The 22282-nt window shown below is 33.7% G+C and overlaps 1 protein-coding gene across 1 annotated transcript in view; it reads right to left on the bottom strand.

The window, feature by feature from the left end:
* Positions 1 to 12358, bottom strand: part of LOC132748766 (biorientation of chromosomes in cell division protein 1-like 1) — a 34315-nt gene extending 21957 nt beyond the window's left edge. Inside the window, exons 1-7 of the mRNA XM_060738402.1 lie at positions 12179 to 12358; positions 7033 to 7157; positions 5537 to 5778; positions 3437 to 3651; positions 2865 to 3033; positions 2462 to 2562; positions 1974 to 2124 (exon numbers count right to left, since the gene is read on the bottom strand). Of these exons, the coding sequence (XP_060594385.1) occupies positions 1974 to 2124; positions 2462 to 2562; positions 2865 to 3033; positions 3437 to 3651; positions 5537 to 5778; positions 7033 to 7157; positions 12179 to 12307 (1132 nt within the window). The 5' untranslated portion in view covers positions 12308 to 12358. The remainder of the gene's footprint in view (positions 1 to 1973; positions 2125 to 2461; positions 2563 to 2864; positions 3034 to 3436; positions 3652 to 5536; positions 5779 to 7032; positions 7158 to 12178) is intronic.
* Positions 12359 to 22282: the final 9924 nt, after the last annotated feature.

Genomic DNA, 22282 nt, shown 5'->3' with positions numbered 1-22282 from the left:
TGTATAGGAATGAAAACATGTGCAGAAGAAAGAAATGCTGTTATAGAATGAAAAAATAGTGAAGACTGGAAATGCTGTATAGATGAAAACATTCTGAAGACTGGAAATGTTGTATAGGATGAAAACATTGTGAAGACTGGAAATTCTGTATAGAATAGAATGAAAATGCATAGTGAAAGAAAACTGGAAATGCTGTATAGAATTGAAAACATTTGTGAAGACTGGAAATGCTGTATAGAATGAAAACATTGTGAAGACTGGAAATGCAGTATAGAATGAAAACATAGTGAAGACTGGAAATGCTGTATAGAATTGAAAACATAGTGAAGACTGGAAATGCTGTATAGAATGAAACATAGTGAAAGACTGGAAAATGCTGTATAGAATGAAAACATAGTGAAGACTGAAATATGAAAACTGAAGACTGGAAATAGAAATGAAAAACATAGTGAAGACTGGAAATGCTGTATAGAATGAAAACATAGTGAAGACTTGGAAAATGCTGTATAGAATGAAAACATAGTGTGAAGACTGGAAATGCTGGTATAGAATGAAAACATAGTTTGAAGACTGGAAATGCTGTACTAGAATGAAAACATTGTGAAGACTTGGAAAATGCTGTTATAGAATGAAAACATTGGGAAGACTGGAAAGTGAAAACATGTGTATACTGGAATGAAAACATTGTGAAGACTGGAAATGCTGTATAGAATGAAAACATTGTGAAGACTGGAAATGCTGTATAGAATGAAAACATAGTGAAGACTGGAAATGCTGTATAGAATGAAAACATTGTGAAGACTGAAATGCTGTATAGAATGAAAATATATGAAGAACTGGAAATGCTGTATCGTAATGAAAATATAGTGAAGACTGGAAAATGCTGTATAGGAATGAAAAACATTTGTGAAGACTGGAAATGCTGTAGTAGGATTGAAAACATTGTGAAGACTGGAAATGCTGTATAGAATGAAAAACATTGTGAAGACTGAAATGCTGTATAGAATGAAAAAATACTGAAGACTGAAATGCTGTATAGAATGAAAACATAGTGAAGACCAGAAATGCAGTATTGGAATGAAAACATAGTGGAGACTGGAAATGCTGTATCGAATGAAAATATAGAGTGAAGACTGGAAATGCTGTATAGAATGAAAACATAGTGAAGACCAGAAATGCAGTATTTGAATGAAAACATAGTGAAGACTGGAAATGCTGTAATCGAATGAAAATATAGTGAAGACTTGAAATGCTGTATAGAATGAAAACATAGTGAAGACTGGGAAATGCTGTATAGAATGAAAACATTGTGAAGACTGGAAATGTTGTATAGGATGAAAAACATTGTGAAGACTGGAAATGCTGTATAGAATGAAAACATTGTGAAGACTGGAAATGCTGTATAGATTGAAAACATTGTGAAAGACTGGAATGCTGTATAGGATGAAAACATTGTGAAGACTGGAAATGCTGTATAGGATGAAAACATTGTGAAGACTGGAAATGCTGTATAGAATGAAAACATTGTAAAGACTGGAAATGCTGTATAGAATGAAAACATAGAGAAGACTGGAAATTCTGTATAGAATGAAAACATTGTGAAGACTGGAAATGCAGTATAGAATGAAAACATAGTGAAGACTGGAAATGCTGTATAGAATAAAAACATAGTGAAGACTGGAAATGCTGTATAGAATGAAAACAGTGAAGACTGGAAATTCAGTATAGAATGAAAACATAGTGAAGACTGGAAATGCTGTATAGAATGAAAACATTGTGAAGACCAGAAATGCTGTATAGAATGAAAATAGTGAAAACTGAAATACAGCGAAAACTGACAACACAGATTTCAGCATAATAATCATTAATTGATTACTAATTAAGACCATCTGGTCACAGCATTTTGCTAATAAATTCCAGTCTCTCAATGATGAACAAAGTACAATTGTAAGCAAGTATATAAGGTTATTTACCAATGTTTGACTCTTCTTTATGTTTCTCCTTCAACTGTTGTAGTTTATTCTCCAGATCTTCAAGGTCACTATCTGAACTGTTCTCACTGTCCTCAAAATGGGACAGATCACTTGTGTGCACAGAACTAATGTCACTTGACCCGACAGAATCCTGTAAAATTTAAGACACATTTACTATAGATATTTGAAATATAATATACATGCATTTCTTCAATAACATTAATAAAATAGGTAGTTGGAAATTACCATAATTATAAAAAGATACTTTGATGAAAGTTATTATCTTTTACACCATTTTTTGTTGAAGACAAATTCTTTGAAATAAGAATTTAAGTGTCATTTGGTCCTTGATCTAATAGAAACTAAAACAAAGTATGCATTTTAATAGTCAGGATTAAAAGTTTGAAGTAGGCAGGGATTTCCGATTAAAATGTTTGTTTAGAAAAAAAATTGCTATGAAAATCAATCATAAAAAATATTATTCCTACCTCAAGGTCAACTTCCTGGTATATCTTCAATCCCCAGGCAAACCTGTTATTTGCCTCTTCGGGTGCCTTCACCAGTCTGATCCCCAAGCTCACCATCCTAGCTCACCAATAGCTACCATCTGTTCATGCATTGCTTTTCTGAATCTGTTCATTGACAGCTTTCTCTGCCAAAGCTTTTTCTCAGAGTCAACATTCCCTGTAGCATCACTGTTTATACCATTCTTTAGAATCTTCCGGCCAAAAACTGATATCAGATGCTGGTCTCTTTTTCAGAAAACCTGGGTACCATCTGGGAGGACGACGGTTTCCCGGCGGAGCAGGTTCTTCCGAACGGTGTTGGTAGACCAAGGGGAGAGCATTAAGACCTTTGATTCCCCCCTTTATAGGAGATGGTTTAAGTTGCTTGTGCAGAGCTTTGTGATTACTGCACTGCTCACTGGGGGTATCATGAGGCCTCCTGCAGCTGGTGGGGGCACAGTCATTGCTGTACCTGGAGGGGGTATGCCAAAAGTTTGAAAAGGATGGCCTGGGAAAATTGGTGGAAATCCAGCATTTAATGAAGCATTCCAACCCTGTAAACAGAAAAATAAGTATGTCTCCAGCAAAAGTTGTAAAGATGTTTATGACCTGTATTAGACAGTCTCTAGCCTTTTGTTAAATAGAGACGCTACAGGTTTTAAGTCTCTTATTAGTGTAATTTATTAAGAATAATACCTATGAATCATTAAAAAAATAACTCTCAGTCTGGATGGGATTTTACGCTTCATCTAAATAATGGCCACCTTTTAGCTATAATGTTGGATAACAAGTAGGTATATAAGTAAAGCAAAATTCACCATCTGTAAATTATGGCATTGTTTAGTTAATGGCAATAAAAGAAAAACATGTATGTCTTTAGTGAGAGAGTTAGTACCAAAGGTGAAACACATGGTAAACAAGTGTATACGTGTATATTATAAATAAACATAGTCTTACATGCGGTAAAAAAGGAAAATTTTGTTGACTGATCCCTGGAAAAGTTAGTCCAGCTGGGTTGGCACCGCTGTAACCTTGAAGCTGAGGAGGAAATTGGCCTGGTGCTGGTGTGGGTGTTGGTCCAAGCATGCCAGCTGCAGGAGGTGGTCCTGGGTTGTATTGTCCAGGTAACATAGCAGGTGAACTTGTGTTGGCAAACGGACCAGCATTAGTGGCTGTTTTGTAAATAATAAAAAATATAACATTTACATTTACCACTATGTCAAAATGTATAACATTTACATTTACCACTTTATCAAAATGTATAACATTTACCACTATATCAAAATGTATAACATTTACCACTATATCAAAATGTATAACATTTACCACTGTATCAAAATGTATAACATTTACCACTTTATCAAAATGTATAACATTTACCACTATATCAAAATGTATAACATTTACCACTTTATCAAAATGTATAACATTTACCACTTTATCAAAATGTATAACATTTACCACTTTATCTAAATGTAAAACATTTACCACTTTATCAAATTATATAACATTTACAACTTTCTTCATTCTCACACATAATATTTTTTTAACGTGTTTTATGTTGCATCAACACAGTATAGGTCATATGGCAAGTTTCAAGTTTTTTTGGTAGAGAAATATCTCAGGTGCCCTTCCGACCATTTCAAGCACAAATGGGCACCTGCGTAGAACGACTAATGTTTCATAAGCTAGCTGGATAGCTTCCTCATATGAAAGAATCCAAAGTCCCTGTCTGGATTCAAAACCACAGCTGTGAGGGGCAAGTGGTTTGAAGTCAACAACCTTAGCCACTCAGCCAAAGACGCACCCTTCTTATACTCTACTGCATGCATACAAAAATGAATTTCATAACAAGGAAACTTTTAACTGATATTCTAATATTAACCTGCGGAAAACTACTAAATGAAATGTTTTTATTTGTATCCAGCAGTCAATTAATATCCCTGTACTAATTAAATGTAACTGAATGCCACAAAAACTCAATCATAATAACTAAATCTATTTTCATGGAGACAATTAATCTGTTGGATGACACAAAACTATGACTAATGGCTAATGAAAGTAATGTACTAAAGCCAGTTTCTGGCAATATTCATAAAGAGCAGACAATAATCTTGGAGCAGGAATTAAAATTTGCCTTCATTCAAAATTAAACTTGAACCAATACTAGAGTATGTATAGTCTTAGACATGTTGACAATCAAGTAGAAACATATAAGTCAATACACTAAAATAGGATTGAATGCTATAATCTTAGTTTGACAACATTGTGCAATTAACAATTTTTAGCAGGCCTACTTTTCTTTTCTGAGTAGAGTAACATTAATATATATGGACTACCAGTAGCTACATAATAACAAGGGGGTCATGTTAGCCCCTGCCGCCACCCTTCCCCCCCCTCCCCCCGCCGCCACCCTTCCCCCCCTCCCCCGCCACAATATTTCATTGAGATTCATTGCTTCAAATGATTATACTTCTTTAATGCAGACATACATGTAGTTAATTAGGTCCACATTGAGGCAGGGCCAATTATGCCTTAAGAGATTTCAATATGATTTATATATCTTTTAAATAACAAGGTGATGCTACAAAGTACATGCCCACTAAGGACTGGGAACTATAGTTTCTGAGCAGAAAAAGTCTATTTTAGTTCCTGTGACAACTATGCTTCAGCCTGGAACCATTATACTACCGTTACTTAAGGAAAAGGGTAAAGGGCTACTTATGGATCATTTCTGTGAAGTTTGGTCAAAATCTACCATGTGGTTCAGTAGGAGATTTGTTTAAAGTGTAATAGATGATGGAAATACACATGACGGATTACAAGCACCATGCCAACACAAAAGCTCACCTTTGCACTACTGAGCTAATGAGATAAAATGATCCATACTGTTGGCTATCAGTTTCTCTACTTGTAATAGAGTTTGTAAGCGAACAGCATGGATCCTGATCAGACTGCGCGGATGCGCAGGCTGGTCTGGATCCATGCTGGTTGCAAACCCATTATGTTGGTTTTGTCGTGACGCGGCTCAAATATGTGTATGAAATTTAAAGTTACCTGGTGGTGGTGAGTTAAAATTAATATTTAGAAGACTCTGAATGCTGGCAGAATCAGGGGATTTCATCAATTTCTCCTGCTGTTCTTGTTGCTTTCTCTTCAGAGCATTCTTATGTTCAGTAAGACTTATGTTAAGGTGTTCACAAGTCACCTCATCTGTCTTCGGCTTTATAAGCTGCATGATCTTTGGGTTGATTGTTTGCTCCACAATCCTTTCCACTCCTTTGTTTAACATACCAGACCTATAAATAGTTAAAAGAATTATATACATATACTGTATATCAGGTTTTTTTTCGCTAGTATTTAATTTTCGCTACATTTGCGTGCAATTAATATAGCAAAAATTAAATTTGCTAAATTTTCCTTCAATTTAATACCAATATTTTGGAACTTAATTATTTCTTTACATTTGCTACCCAGTTTAGTCATATATATTATTTATTGCCATATCTACAAAACAAAGGTTTTATGCAAGGTAATATTGCATTATCATGTTATTGTCTCTGGCATTTGTTTTCCTCTTGGAAAGCAATGCTTCCTTAAAATACATGTGACTCAGTTCAACATTTTCATGTCCTTTGTTCCACAAATGTTTTATTAGAGGAATCATTGATTTCAATTAGAAACATGACCGATAATTAAATATCTATCCACCAATTCCCTGATTCAATTTTATTAGATCTTTACTGGCATTTGGAGTTTACAATTAATTTGCTATTAATGTCATATAATGTATTTTATAATGATGATTGGTTTCCTGCAATGGCCTTAATAATAGACTTGCAGTGCTTATTTCACTTGTAGGGGATTGGTGGTAGGACCAACAGAGAGGGGAAATTGTGAAGTTGAGGGGAAAAGTTAACACAGAAGAAGAGTTTATTATCTGCTAGATTGTGATACAACACTATTATTATTTCAAACTATACGCAAAAGGTCCCCCTGTTTTAGAATATTGCTTTTTAAACGATGCTGCTTTTTTGTGTTGGGGATTTTTTTACAAATAGAGGGAAAATATATAAATTTTGGAAAGTTAAATTATTAAAACAAATTTTTGCAGAAATAAGCATTAAAGCTAAATAAATTTAGCACTCTCTAAGCATTCAGAAGCAACTTAAATGTACATGTATATAGAGTCAAATTTTACCTGACTGATAGATCATTAGACTTGGATAAATCTATATAAATGAACATATTAACAATGATTGAGAATAGTGATGCATGCCATAAGCACGCCAAAGATTTTTGTAACTTTATAACAAAATATTGACCTGACATTCCCCTTGATGTAAAAAAAATGTGCATGACGTTACTTCAAGGGTGACTACCCTTGCTTAAACCCTATTACCAATTAGATAATGAAGGAAAAGCATTACATTTTGAAAGTCATAAGCCAAAATTACTGAGTAAATGACTCCTAAACTCCCAATAACAGAAGCCCTGCATGGACTTAAACATGTAACAAGTTAATGTAAACAAAAATACTAAGTTAAGCTTACTGATTTATCTGTCTGCGAAGATTCTCTCTCAGTTGATTTTTGTTTAGTGTTGGACTCCATTTTTGTTGGCTAAGAAATCTTGATACATATGATTCTACTCTCTGTTGTAGATTGTGATATGCAGGCTGGAAATAAAAGTTTATTGAATATATCAAATTTATCAACCAAATGTTGGAAACCTTAACCAACTATGGGAGAATAACAGAGTGAGAGTTTTTTTTACTATACATCAGCATACAAATGTGATATATCATCTTTGCAGGAATAATAAATCATATGGCAAAGTCACTGCCAATACCTTCTCAATGCAAATAATAAAAGCTCCAGAAATCCCCACACTATTCTGGCTGTCAGATGTGCTCAGACAGAGTTTTACATAACACAATTTTCTGTGTCAAATACACATCAAAATCTGTTGAGTATGCAAAGAAATTGTACAACTGTGTCTTTGGGGACACAGAGTAATTTTTAATGACTGACTATGTCCAGGTCATTACTATAATGACAATGTACTGCTTTACATCTGAACAGATAAGAGGCAAATGTGTATCAATTTAATAGTAAATATTTGGCTAATATTTGAGAGTCATTTTCCTTAGTTTTAATATAATTGACCAGTCAGCTACAAGTATGTGGTCACATGTTCCCCATTCATAGGCTTTGCCTAATTTTATATTTAAAACTAGAAATGTGTCCATAGGACACGGATGCCCCCACACGCCACTGTTCTGTCAATGTTATGACTCTAGGTCAAATATTTTTTGGACTACATGTGCCACAAGTTGAAAACTAAAAATCAACAAAGGGCCATAATTCTGTTAAATTTGGTCGCAGCAAAAATTCCTTACTTTAAAACCATCTACACATTAAGGTTGTTCATCCCTGGAAGTTTAAGCAAAATCTGCCATTTGGTTTAAGAGGAGTTGCATTCACAAAATTTCTACATAGTATATAGTGAAAAAATAAACAAAGGGCCATAATTCTGTAAAATTTGGTCGCAGCGAAAATTCCTTCCTTTACTACCATCTACACCTTAAGATTGTTCATCCCTGTAAGTTTAAGCAAAATCTGCCACCCGGTTTAAGAGGAGTTGCGTTCACAAAATTTCTACATAGTATATAGTGAAAAAATCAACAAAGGGCCATAATTCTGTAAAATTTGGTCGCATCAAAAATTCCTTCCTTTACTACCATCTACACCTTAAGGTTGTTCATCCCTGTAAGTTTAAGCAAAATCTGCCATCCGGTTTAAGAGGAGTTGCGGTCACAAAATTTCTACATAGTATATAGTGAAAAAATCAACAAAGGGCCATAATTCTGTTAAATTTGGTCGCAGCAAAAATTCCTTCCTTTACTACCATCTACACATTAAGGTTGTTCATTCCTGTAAGTTTAAGCAAAATCTGTCATCCGGTTTAAGAGGAGTTGCGGTCACAAAATTTCTATATAGTATCTAGTAAAAAAATCAACAAAGGGCCATAATTCTGTTAAATTTGGTCACAGCAAAAATTCCTTCCTTTACTACCATCTACATATTAAGGTTGTTCATCCCTGTAAGTTTAAGCAAAATCTGCCATCCGGTTTAAGAGGAGTTGCGTTCACAAGATTTCGGGACGTACGGACGGACGGACTGACGGACGGACGGACGGACAAGTGCAACGCTATATGCACCCACATTGTGGGGGCATAAAAATATTCTCTCATAGTTTATCATTAAAGCATAAAGTTATAAATGGAATTAAATTCAGAATGTCTTGACACAGGATGATACAGCTTGATTGCACACTGATTTATCATCTTTTGTCTTTGACTTTTGTTTTTACAGCTTGATTGGTCAACTGATAAGATTATCTGAATGATCTTAATTATCACTCAAGATCATTCAATCACTTGACCAAGGTGTTAAACAAGTATACTGAATTATCCCCACAGTACAAACAAGGGTTGTCAGTGGTAACATGTGTTGCCTCATGATAGCCAATCGCATATTGCAGCTACTATGAAGCAGGAGACCCAAAAATCATTAACAGGTATAAAGAGGAGAAGTCTGGACAAGCTTTAGAAAATAAAAAATATCATCAAAGACCATCATTAAAAACAATCAGTGATTTTTCTGCTTATATAACAGACTCCAATAAAAGGCCTCTTCCCAAATGCTTGAAATTTCCTTTAAAATCATGCAGTTTTCTCAAAAATCTGAACTTTAACCTGCTTTTTTACTTTCCAAATTAGCAATCTTAGGGATAATTTTCCCAAAATCCTTCCCAATTAAGTGAGAAAAATCACTGGCCATAACTCCAACAAAATTCATTGAACCATAAAAAGCTGATGATATGCACAACATGACTTGGTACTGATCATTAGCTGTAAATTTTGAATGAAATTGCACCAGTAATTTTTAGAGAAGTAGTCCGGACAAGCTTTGTGTATGAGGCAACACACAAGAAAAACCACCTTTTTCTTTAAAGGGCTGTTATGGCCAAAATCGTTCTGCCAAAAATCATTCAACTGGAAAACCTGTGCAATATGCACACAGACTTGAGTTACAGATCAATCCTGTAAAGTTTCATTGAAATTGCATTAGTTGTATAAGCGAAGTCCGGTCAAACTTTAAAAAAAAAAATTATTAAAGGGCCATTACTCAGTCAAAAATCATTAAACCAGAAAATGCTGACGATATGCACAACTGTAGACTTGGTACTGACCACTTCGGTAAACTGGTAAAGTTTGGATGAAATTGCACGTAGTTTATGAAGAGTAGTCCTGACAAGTTTTGTGACAGACGGACAGACAGAGAAGTGTTCCCTATATGTAGCTTATACTTTGTACATGCAACACAAAAAGTAGCTGAAAAGGACGGTGTTTGGACTTTACACCTCCTGGATGTTTCACCCCTAGACGTTTCACCCTCAAAACCCTGGTCTTTTCATCTCCACTTTTTATAATATTATATATAATATAACACATACTTTCAAGCAATTACATTCATGTTATAAAGAAGATACCCTGGGAAAATAATTATAAATATGAGTTCTGAAAGAAGTATCAGCTATAAGTGCCTGCAGGACAGGGCGGACCGTGAGACAGGGCGGACCGTACCAGGGCGGACCGTGACTCGAGACTAGGCGGACCATATTTTGGGACAGGGCGGACCGTCACTCGAGACGAGGCGGACCTTGATTTAAAAAGTATTTATATGTGGGTTTATGTAGTAAAAATATTTAATATTTAATAAGTATTTAATTGTGGATGATTTTGGTATTATTTATAATTCAATCTCAACCTTTCTAGGTAACAATACATACTGTTTATAACATATATATACTGAACCAATAAAGAAACTTTCGCAAAGTATGTGCCAGTTGTTCAATGGTACCACTTAGATGTACACACTTGTAAACATGTAGTAGCTTGTAAAACTCGTTTTGTTTGCAAAAATTACGGTCAACTAATCCCCGTTTAAAAGCCCGATATGTTTATTCAACGTAAAAATCGAGTTTCAAAAGGATTGAAAAACTGTACTAACATATCTACATTCAAACTTGGAGGACGTTTCTTTTTTGTTTCAGTATATTATAGTAGTTTAATACTTTTTTTTTTTCAAGAAATTATTTGTAACTGCCTCGACTTACACAGGTGATAATTGACTAATTATCGGTATATTACAATGTCATTGTTTGTATAAGGCGCTAACGCTGCTAAAATTGATAAACTTTATTAAACAATAAGGCACATAAAAAACATATTTTTTGTTGTACAATACACGAAATAACAATGATAACGAATTACATCACATTAAATTTATTTGCAATACAACACAATAACAAAAATGAAGTGACATATTTAAAGAACAAAACTATTTTATTAACATTTACATAATAAGCACAGACACGTGAAAGAAAAAGAACACTGAAATAGAGTTTACTAAACAATAAGATACATCAAAGAACTTTTAAAACTTACTGTATTTTATATTTCTACTTTTATATTTACATTGAAATATTAATACAAAGAACAAAAACATCAATAATTTAATACGGGGAAGTCAAAGACCGGGCCCGCGAAGCGGGTCCGGGCTTTGGCTTGCCCGGCTATAGACTACACGTGTATATTTAAAAGAAAATCAAATAAAAAACATTTCAAAAATGTATAGAATTCTATACCTATCAATGAAATTTTCAGTGTCAGTTCTACTCGGGCGCTGCCATTTACAATGTAACTCAATGATAAAAGGCGTGGTATTCCGATAACGGAACAAATCTCAACTTTTCGGATAAATAATAAACGTCGAGTGTTCCGAGTGAAAACGGAAGCGGTGCATGTAATACCGAATGACAATTTTAAAACGGAAAGAATGAAAGGAATTTTTTAACGACTTCCCCGTTCATAGGCTTTGCCTAATTTCATATTATTTTTTATTACATTAGTCCACATATAAGTACTTTTTTAAATCACGGTCCGCCTCGTCTCGAGTGACGGTCCGCCCTGTCCCAAAATATGGTCCGCCTAGTCTTTGGTCACGGTCCGCCCTGGTACGGTCCGCCCTGTCTCACGGTCCGCCCTGTCCGTAATTCCTATAAGTCTACATGTATATATCATTTCATTTTTTTTGTTATCCAAAAATTAAATACCATAAAAAAGTTGATTAATTAAAATATGTTTTTATATAACAGATAAGAAAAATTAGAAGTGTGAAACAATTTTGAATAAAGCATTATAAACACTGGTTCATTAATTACTAAATTAGCACCTTTAGAAGTGTGTACAAATGTAACTTGTAGTTCTTATTAGTTTTTATAAAATAGGAAATAATATGATGAAAATAACAGTGTTTATTTTAAAGACCAAAGGTGAAACGTCCAGGAGGTGTAAAGACTAAAGGTGAAACGTCCAGGAGGTGTAAAGTCCTGAAATCAAAAGGACAAGGCAAAAAGTCTAGGAGGTGGAAAGACCAAGGCCGAAACGTCCAGATACCATAGGAAGCACCTAATTTCATAATACTGACTCTATTATTGTCAAAGGATTATTCTAAAAAAGCATAAACAACAAAAACTCTCGACTGTGTCATTGTCAAATTATAGAATTGGCAATTGCATCTATTTCAAAATATTTTACAGATCGCGAAAACTAATTATAAATATCCACACCTTTGTGTCAGCCTCTGCAATAAATTCTTTTCTGAACTGATCAAAACATCCCTTTGACTTTAATGTGTGAATAATCTTTTCCACTAATTCTGGGTCTGCTTTCTCTTCTTCCGAAGACCCAGCAGTCATTTTTGATTTTTTGAGAAAAAAATATTACGCTCCGCGTCGCCGGGCGCTTTGTTTTCTGGTACCTTGTTTTCTCCCAGTGCTTCCCTTTTCGCGAAAAATCTACTGTACAGTAGCTCCGTTTCGGGTTTAAATAATTGATAAATTCCGCAAGATGTAATAAAATCTAGGTTTACTTTGTAGATCCAGGGAATTCTGGAAAATGTTTAAACATAATAAAACAAGTAAATCTGGGGAAAATATATCTAATCAAGAATTTAATGACTACTTTAAAAATCTTATGGGTGGGGATGATCAGTGTGATGATGAAGAATTTGTACGGAATTTGAGGGATTTTGATACCTATCTATCTATCTCTGGATACTGCCAACCCCTCTTACGAGTGTTAAAGGCAGGAATTTAGTGCACGTCGGATTGTTAGTAAAAGGTGAAGAGAAAAGCTAAAAAGAAAAGTCCAAACATTGACATGCTTGGAAGGTGAGACTGAAAATGTATTCTAGTCATGGTTAAAATGTTAATAGTGAAACAAGATGATAAGAGATAAAATAGTTTAAAAACACTGGGAGTAAGACTAGTACTGCAAACCCACCACTGCCTGTTTGAACTGACTCAGGTTGGGCAGGGTGGCAATGTTACTAGGAAGTTTATTCCATAGTATAATGCTATGAGGGAAGAAAGAGTACTTATGGTAGTCGGAGGATACCTGTATTTGACGTAGGGATAAGGGATGCATATGTCTGGTTAATCTATGTGGGGTTTGAACATAAGTTGGGAGATTAATTGCAACTAGGTTATGGTATATCTTATAAAACATTATCAGTCTACAGTCCAGTCTGCGATGTTCAAGGGATCGCCAGCCCAGTTCCTCCTGCATGGCTGTGACACTAGAGTGAGGGGAGTAATCCCTTTTAACCCATCTTATTGCACGTCTCTGGATCATCTCAACTTTGTCAATATTGGTTTTAGTATAAGGAGACCAAATAGATGAGGCATATTCAACCTGTGGGCGGACCAGGGACTTGTATGCTAGTTCTTTTACTTTCTCATTTTTAGTGATGACATTTCTTTTAATAAAGCCAAGGGATCTGTTTGCATTGGAAGTTATTCGAGATATATGTGTATTAAATTTAAGGTCAGCAGATAGATACCGATTTAAATCGACAAGGTAATAATGAGTTGTTGGACTTGCCAATATCTGATGACGAAATTTTAAAAGCAATAAAGAAGTTAGGGTCAAATAAATCACCTTCAATTGATAATATTTTATATGAGTATTTTAAGGTAGCTGCCCCTCTTTTAGTTAATCCTCTGAATTTATTTTTTAATCAAATTTTAAATTCTGGCAAGTTCCCTCGTGCTTGGTCCACTGGAGTAATTATACCTATATATAAAAAAGGGAACCAGTCTGATCCAAATAACTATAGGGGCATCGCTATAACCAGTTGTTTTGCAAAACTATTTACTGTTTTACTTAAGGAAGTGGCTAGCCGTACGGGCCCGTACGGCTAGCCAAAAGTTCTAGCCGTACGTGAGTCACGTACGACTAGCCAGGACACACTGTATTGGCTAGCCGTACGGCACTTTTCAAGAATATATGGAAGGCGAAAGTGCATATGTTAATTATGACTTGAAGCGAGGATTTTAGTCAAGAATGTTTACTTTTTAGAGATTAATCGACGTGTTGGCTACAATAAAGAATGTACTTTGTCATCTCAAGACGTCGAGAAAAAATAGCGTTTGGTTGCATCTAAATAACATCAATTGAAATAGTTTACAAAATTTTGATAATAATCCTTTTTTGTTTCATTAAGTTTAATTTCTAAATTGAAAAAAAACAACAACAACAAACAAAAAAAAAAACGAAACTAATTGTTGTTGGGCTCTGATAATTGCGTCAATTACCGACGGTATAGAAGTTTGTCCACCGTCCATCATTAAGGAAAGTTTGCATTATTAAATTATTTTTCCTTTTCAACGTTTTTTTTTACTTTCTTTTTATATATTTATTTATTTCCCTCCGACAGGGTCTTTCAAATAGATTCTATTTGAACTGGAACATATAGTACATCCCAGATTTGAAAGACCCTGCCTCCGATCATTATTAATTCGATCCGTGTGCTTAATTAACAGATTTAACAATTCATCTTTCAAACAAATCATTAGCATGAAAATTTCTAACAAATCATTAGCATGAAAATTAAGGACGTTATAACATGCAACTTCTTTGACACTTTATCTAGATTATATAACGCTTACTCGTATTTTTTTTTTTTCAAAATTGCGGAGCATCTTTATTAAAGTGAACACACTAGGACAAATGCGGAGATTTGATTAAAATCGTCGTTTAAGGACACAAAATAACATATGCATTTTCGACTTCCATATAATTTTGAAAAGTGCCGTACGGCTAGCCAATACAGTGTGTCCAGGCTAGTCGTACGTGACTCACGTACGGCTAGAACTTTTGGCTAGCCGTACGGGCCCGTACGGCTAGCCACTTCCTTTACTTAATGAAAGATTAAAAGCATGGGTAGAAATGAACAACGTTTTAACTGATGCCCAATTTGGCTTCAGGAATAAATATAGTACTGTAGATCCAGTTTTTATATTAAACGCATTAATTCAAAAGCAACTTCAGAACAAAAATAAACTGTACTGTTGTTTTGTAGATTATAAAAAAGCTTATGACTCTATCGAGAGAAGTAGGCTATGGTTTAAATTTATAAAACAAGGAATAGATGGTAAATTTCTGTCGGTATTAAGATCAATGTACAGCGAAGTGAAACTTTGTATAAAACATTTAGGGAGCCTATCTGACTTTTTCAATAGTAATTTAGGTTTGTTCCAAGGAGAAATAACTTCGCCGATTTGCTTCTCTTTATTTTTAAATGATATAGAAATGCAATTACAGGAAAATATTGACGCTGGAATAAATATTGATCAAATTGCGATATATTTGCTCCTATTCGCTGATGACGCGGTAATCGTCTCTGAAACAAGTACTGGGTTACAGAAATCACTAGATAGTTTATATTCTTATTGTTGTAAATGGAACCTTACAGTTAACATAGAAAAAACCAAAGTTGTAGTGTTTAGGAAAGGGGGGAAGTTAAGAAGGAACGACAAATGGTATTATAATAATCATGAAATTGAAATAGTCAAGTCTTTTAATTACCTAGGGGTTGTATTCTCCAGTGGAGGGTCTTTTATGCAAGCAGCAAACACATTAGCCGGGAAAGGGTTGCGATCTCTACATTCTTTGTGGGCTATTGTTCGTAGTATGAAAGTTCCAATAAATATATTGTTTAATCTTTTTGACTCGTATGTACTCTCTGTTTTAAATTATGGCGCAGAGGTATGGGGTTATATAAATCCAGAGGTTGTAGAAAGAGTACATAAGAAATTTTGTAAATGGATACTAAATGTTAAGCAATCTACACATACTCTAGCTCTCTATAGTGAGTTAGGTAGATTTCCACTCTATATAGAAAGACATGTTAAAATGGTTAAATATTTTCTGATGATTAATACCGTCAAGTCTGAAAATTGCATACTTAAGGCGGTTTTACAAGATCAAATCAAAAGTCTAGAGCTAAACGAATCAATAAAAAATTGGGTCTCATATATACACGATATCCTTCAGTCTTCTGGTCTAAGTGAAGTCTGGTTATATCCTGAATCCGTTAAAATAAATGTATTTGTTCCAGTCTTACGTTGTAGGCTTAGAGATATATACATAAGTAATTGGAGAACGGGGTTGCAGATGTCAAGTTCCTTAAATATTTTCCGGGAGATAAAAGATACGTTTGAGCAGTCAAATTATATCAGACTATTAGAAAATACAAAATTTAGAAACGCACTGGCTAAATTACGTCTCTCTTCTCATAAACTTAACATTGAAGTCGGCCGACACTACAATATTCCGCGCGATGAACGAAAATGTACACTATGTAATTTAAACGACCTAGAGGACGAATTTCACTTTGTTTTAAAATGTACAGCTTATGTCGATTTAAGAAGGCTCTATATACCCAGGTATTATTATACCCACACAAATATAATTAAGTATATATCATTAATGCAAAGTAGTAATAAGAAGATCATAAAAAATTTGGCTCTATATTGTTTTAAAGCTTTCAAATTAAGGGATTCACTATTGTAATAATATAAATTTCGTTCTCAATCTGAAATCATTCCTTTTTTTTTTGTTAATTTTTTTTCCATGTAACTTTTGAGTATATATAAATATATTTTTTCCTTGTTACATTCTCACGATATATGTGTTTAAGGAAATAATAATTCATGTATTATATGTAAAATCTTCCATGTCATACCAATATATATATGTTCTCTTTTTCATTGTTAACGACGATGGGCTTGTAATGCTTAAGTCAAATAAAATATTTGTTCTGTTGTTCTGTTGTTGTTGTTGTTCTATTGATTTGATTTAATCATATTTTATTGCTTGAAACATGTACATGTAACATAGAGATTACATTAATACTAAACAGAATACAATAAATACGAATAAGGAAACATGTATGTTAACAGTTTGAAGCAAATGGGTTGGGCCACAAGTTTTACCAACATTAATGAAGGCCCTTCCCAGGCAAGTTTAGATAACAAAATGTTCATTATAAAGATACAAAACTTGTTTACGTAATTAATGTGTTAGGCGAAGAAACAAGAAAATATATGTTTTTTTGCGCATCATCAGAGTAATATTTACAGTTTGCTTCTATATATATCTATATTGATATAAAAGTATTTAGATGACAATATTACGAGAAAAAAAAACAACAACAACAAAAGAAAATTGATATGAGGTTTAAATATCCAGTCCTACGCATAAACCCAAGATTTCCAGTTTCCCCCCAAAATTTGCTATCTCTGGCCAGTGATGAGCATTTAATAATAATTACATGGCTTGTCACAGTATCACTGATAGCAGCACCCTAGAATGTTTTATGATCCTATCATGTTTCAAGAATGTATTAAGCTGTAGGATATAGAGAACATTTCAGATATAAGGAAAACGAAGATCTTCATAGGTACATTCAATTTTTAATAAGAGTTAAAGACTAAAAAGACTGGATTACATAAAAAAAGGTTTTTAATCACTTACAGCTCAAAATCACAGGGACTCAGTTCCGTGTTGGGAAAGTGCAGGGTAAAAATTAATTTTAGAGAAAAAAAATTATAAGTATTTTTTTCTAAAACTACCCCAACACTGTGCCGAGTCCCTGCATAATAAAAATACTAATGTAAATTACTTTCATTCAATTTAGTAGAAAAAAAATATCTGAATGTGAAAAAAAATTGTAAAAAAGGTAGCAAAATGTAAACAAAGTAGTATTTTGACTTCCATACAAAATACTAAATCACTTTTACTATACCAATTGCAAAAAAGCAGAAAATAGTAAAAAATTGATGACCTTTAAATTTATAGTAAAGTTATAAGTTCAAAGAGAAAATATCTCTTGAAATAAAGATGCTAGAGTTATGAACCTTGTCATGCATGATGTAAGTAATGACAAAGAACAATTATTTTAAGTCTAGAGTAGATATCATTTCTAATAACAAAGATTATACTTAGAAATATATGAATTTTCACTAAATCCCAAGTTCAAAAATGAAATGGAGATAGTTCTAGAAATACAGCTAGATGCACCTGATATAAGTGTTAAGAAACATATTTTGAAGTGCAAAAATATCAATATACAAAAATAATATATAAACAAGAGCTGTCACAGAACGTGACAAATGCCTCAAAGGATTCTAGTTATAAACCACCATATGTTAAGTATGGTGGTAAAAATTGACATAGTTCGAACCCCATCAGTGACCTTTAAGTTAGACAAAGAAACCTAGGTTAGGTTCACAACACATTGTCCAGCTATGGTGACTTTATTTTATTTTTTTTTAAATTGAAACTTTCATGTATGGAAGTTACAGAGCGGACACAATAACCACCATTTATATGTATATAACATAAATATTGAAAAAGTTTAAACCCCAGCAGTGACCTTGAACTAAGGCGTAGGAACACGAGTCTTAAGCGCAACACATCATACATTTATGATAATTTCATATGCGAAATAAAAAATATAATCCTTTTATTCATATTAGTTTTAGACCATCTCTGCCTATATGTATATTAACATCAAAATTGACGAAGTTTGAACCCCCACAGTGACCTTGACCTTAGTTGTAGAAACCTGAGTCTTGTTCGTGGCACACGATATATCTATGGTTATTGAATATGTGAAAGAAAAATGCATACTGAAGTTTCAGAGCTGACATGACCACCACCTTCTATATATATATAACATAAAAAATGGTAAAGTTTGAACCCCCACAGTGACCTTGACCTTAGTCGTAGGAATCCGAGTCTTTTTCGCGACTCACCATACATCTATGGTTATTTCATATATGAAAGAAATATTAAAATACTTTCATGCCTACTGAAGTTTCAGAGCGGACACGACCTCCACTGTCTATATGTATAAAGCCTGACGGACTGACAGACAGACAGACGGTCGGTTCGATTTTAATATGCCACCCTTCAGGGGCATAAAAACATCGAAGTTCAAAGGGGAAATAATTCTGGAAATATTCATGCTAGAGTTATGAATCTTGCCACGCATGTATAAGGAACATATATTTTTAAGTTAGAAGTAGATACCTTAAGAAATAAAGAAGTAAGTAGAAAGGTAACAGTTTTTTAAGAAAAAAAAAATGACTTCATGGGGAGATAATTCTGGAAAAATATTGGTGCTAGAGTTAACAACATTGTCACATATTTATGATGTAGTTGATGGTAAGGAACACATATTTGAAGTTTAAGTCAATCCCTTATTATGAAATAGAAAGAGAAAAAATAACATTATTTTATGGAAAATTATATGTTCAAGGAGATATAGTTCTTGAAAAATACTGTTTTTTTTAGTTTAACACCTTATCACATGATGTGTATGATCATAAGGAATACATGTGTACATATAAGGAAAATATTTTATGACCCTTCGGGGCGGGGCTAATTTTTACCCCAGGGCTTTGATCTGAACAAACTTGATAGATACTCAGTATAAGATGCCAAATATCTAAGCTCTAGCTCTTTGGATTTTTTAAAAGAACATTTTATAAGTTGTTTTTTTTTGGTTGCTATGGCAACCAAAGTTCTGCATGGAATTTTATTCTTTGAACATCTTTGGTAGAGCCTTATGCAAGGAACACTCCTGCAAAGTTTCAACAAATTTGGCTAAGTGGTTTAGGAGTAGAAGTTGTTTGAAGAAATTTTTGACGCATTGACATTGTCCTCAGATGAGATACTAATAAAAAAGTTAGAGATAAAATGTTTACTGCATATAAGCATTAATTTAAAGTATGTACGCTGGCGCCAGCTAACAAGCCGAGATGAGTAGGACAGCTCTCCATATATTTAATATAGTTGAGCTAATAATAAAAATATCACTTACCTGGTCACTTAGTTAAGAGTCTTGCTCTAAAATTGCAGTAAATACAATGTTTTTGTTTTCTTTTTGTTTTTTAGCGGGTTTTTTTCGGGGTGGGGGCAGTTCACTCAGTAACATGAGTAACACTGAACAGTGACACTTTACTATGGAAGTTTATTATTTAAGAAGATGATTATCACTTATAAAGGTATATCCTAACATATAATTCATTTAGTAGCTAAAATTTATCTTGTGATATTAAGTATAATATTTACAAATAATTCAAATAATTGCTAAAAAGTTTCACAATTCACTTGGGCCGCAGAGACCCAGAGAAAAAAAACATCGATAAAGGTAAGTGTATCTTCAGAAATTTGATCCTTCAACGTTAGGGCCATAAGATAAGAATACAGAGGGCCAATTAATGATGACAAGACTCTCAACTCAGTGGACGTGTTAATGGGAGATATACAGTTAATAGTGATTTACTAGCTGATAAGCCCTTACTGAGATTCAGCAGGCTGGGAGGGTTTATGCGTAGGACTGTATCATGAAATAGAAAAAAAAATACACATTCTAAAAACATCCAAACTTCTGTTCACCTTTCCTCTGAAAAAAAATAAAACAGGTTTCGCCTCCATTTCCGTTACTGGACCAGCATTAAAAATAGAAACACGGAGTTATATTTAATTATCATTAAGATATATTAAGTTCTAAAACGATTCGTATTCTTTAAATATTTTTGAACATGCCCAAAAATAATGTCATTATCTTCAGGCGACAAGTTATCAATTCCAAACAGCAGTTTCTTTACACTTAAAGGATGATATGGGCGGGTATTAATGAATAATTGATGGCGCTGTTGATGAAATAACGGACATTTGAAAAAATAGTGTTCTGCATCCTCTATGGTATATCCACAGTCACAGTTTTGATTATCACGTAAGTGGTTGTAAAATAAGTCGGAGTTTAGGTTACTACATTTATTACGTATTCTTGCATGATGGACCTGTGAAAATCTTTCACCAGAAATGAAGAATGGGGAACTATTGGGGGTTTAAATTTTTCTTTTAGATTACGTTTAAAAGCTGATAATGAGTCTACAGTACGAGAATGAGTGTCCAAATTGTTCCAAAGTTTGATAGATGAAGGTATTGTAGATTTAGCATAGATTTCAAGCCGGCGTGCCATAGTAGCATAGTCAGAATTGTTTCTCAAATTGTATGTATTTACTTCTAAAACGGTATTTGGAAAAAGTTCAGACAGATAACAGGGTAATTCTCCACGGCTATATTTATATACCAAAATTAATTTCTGCATGTTTCTTCTGTCTGATAATGAAACCCACCCTATTTCTTTTAGTAAACGTTCTATTGATACAGATCTTGTTAAGCCAGTTACAATTCGTGCAGCGTCATACTGAATTTTGTCTAAAAGATCTTTTTCATAAACTGTGCAGCTATCCAAAACAGTCGATGCATATTCAATAATTGGTCTAAGATAAGATATATATATTTGATTCAAAGTTTTCCGTTTAAGCTTAAACTTTAACATACGCATAGATCCTAAAACTTTTGTGGCGGAAGATGCTATATTTGTAATATGTTCATGCCATGAACCATCTTTACTAAATGTAATACCCAAGTGTTTATGGTTGTCAACAAACGTTAAGCGTGTATTATCAAAGAAAAGTGTTGGTACGTTCACGTTTTGTCTATTAAGAGAGAGAAATAAATACTTCTGTTTTAGTCGGATTAAATTTAACAAGTCATTGTTTTGCCCATTTTGATAATATATTTAGGTCGTCATTTAATGTTGATTCGATATGATTAATATTATTGGAACTAACTGATAATGAACTATCGTCGGCAAATAAACGTGTTACACTAGACAGAGAATCTGCAATGTCGTTCACGTAAATAAGAAAAAGTAGAGGTCCAAGTACTGAGCCCTGTGGCACGCCGGCATTAATAGTTCTTTCCTCAGAAAAGTAGATCAAACGAATACTTTTTGTTTTCGACTTATTAAGTAACTAGACATCCATTTAAGAATATTGTCTGTAATTCCATATTGTTTTAATTTGAAAATCAAACCCTTATGCCATACACGATCAAAGGCTTTACTAATATCACAAAAAAACGATGCAAGTCGATTTCTTGTCATCAAACGCTTTGCAAATTTGATTGTAAATGTCAATTAATTGATACACTGATGAATGTCCAGGTAGGAAACCTGACTGATTTTAGATTATTTTTTCATGAAAATAGTTATAGATATACTTAAACATAATTCGTTTCCATAACTTTACCTATACAACTAATAAGTGAAACTGGTCGATAATTTGACGGCATTGAGCTATCACCCTTTTTAAATAGGGCATAACATTTGCAGTTTTCCAGCTATCTGGGTACATATTAAGATTGACAGACATGTTGAGTAATATTTTTAGGGGTTCACAAATAGTAAAACGAGTCTCCTTTAACATACGATGGCTTATTTCATCAGGTCCACTTGCCTTAATTAT

This window comes from Ruditapes philippinarum, unplaced genomic scaffold (genome assembly GCF_026571515.1).
Source record: "Ruditapes philippinarum isolate M1 unplaced genomic scaffold, ASM2657151v2 ctg9244_1_1_1_1, whole genome shotgun sequence".
Taxonomy (NCBI): domain Eukaryota; kingdom Metazoa; phylum Mollusca; class Bivalvia; order Venerida; family Veneridae; genus Ruditapes; species Ruditapes philippinarum.
The sequence above is the reverse complement of the archived record's forward strand: the minus strand, read 5'-3'. Positions and strand labels throughout refer to the sequence as shown.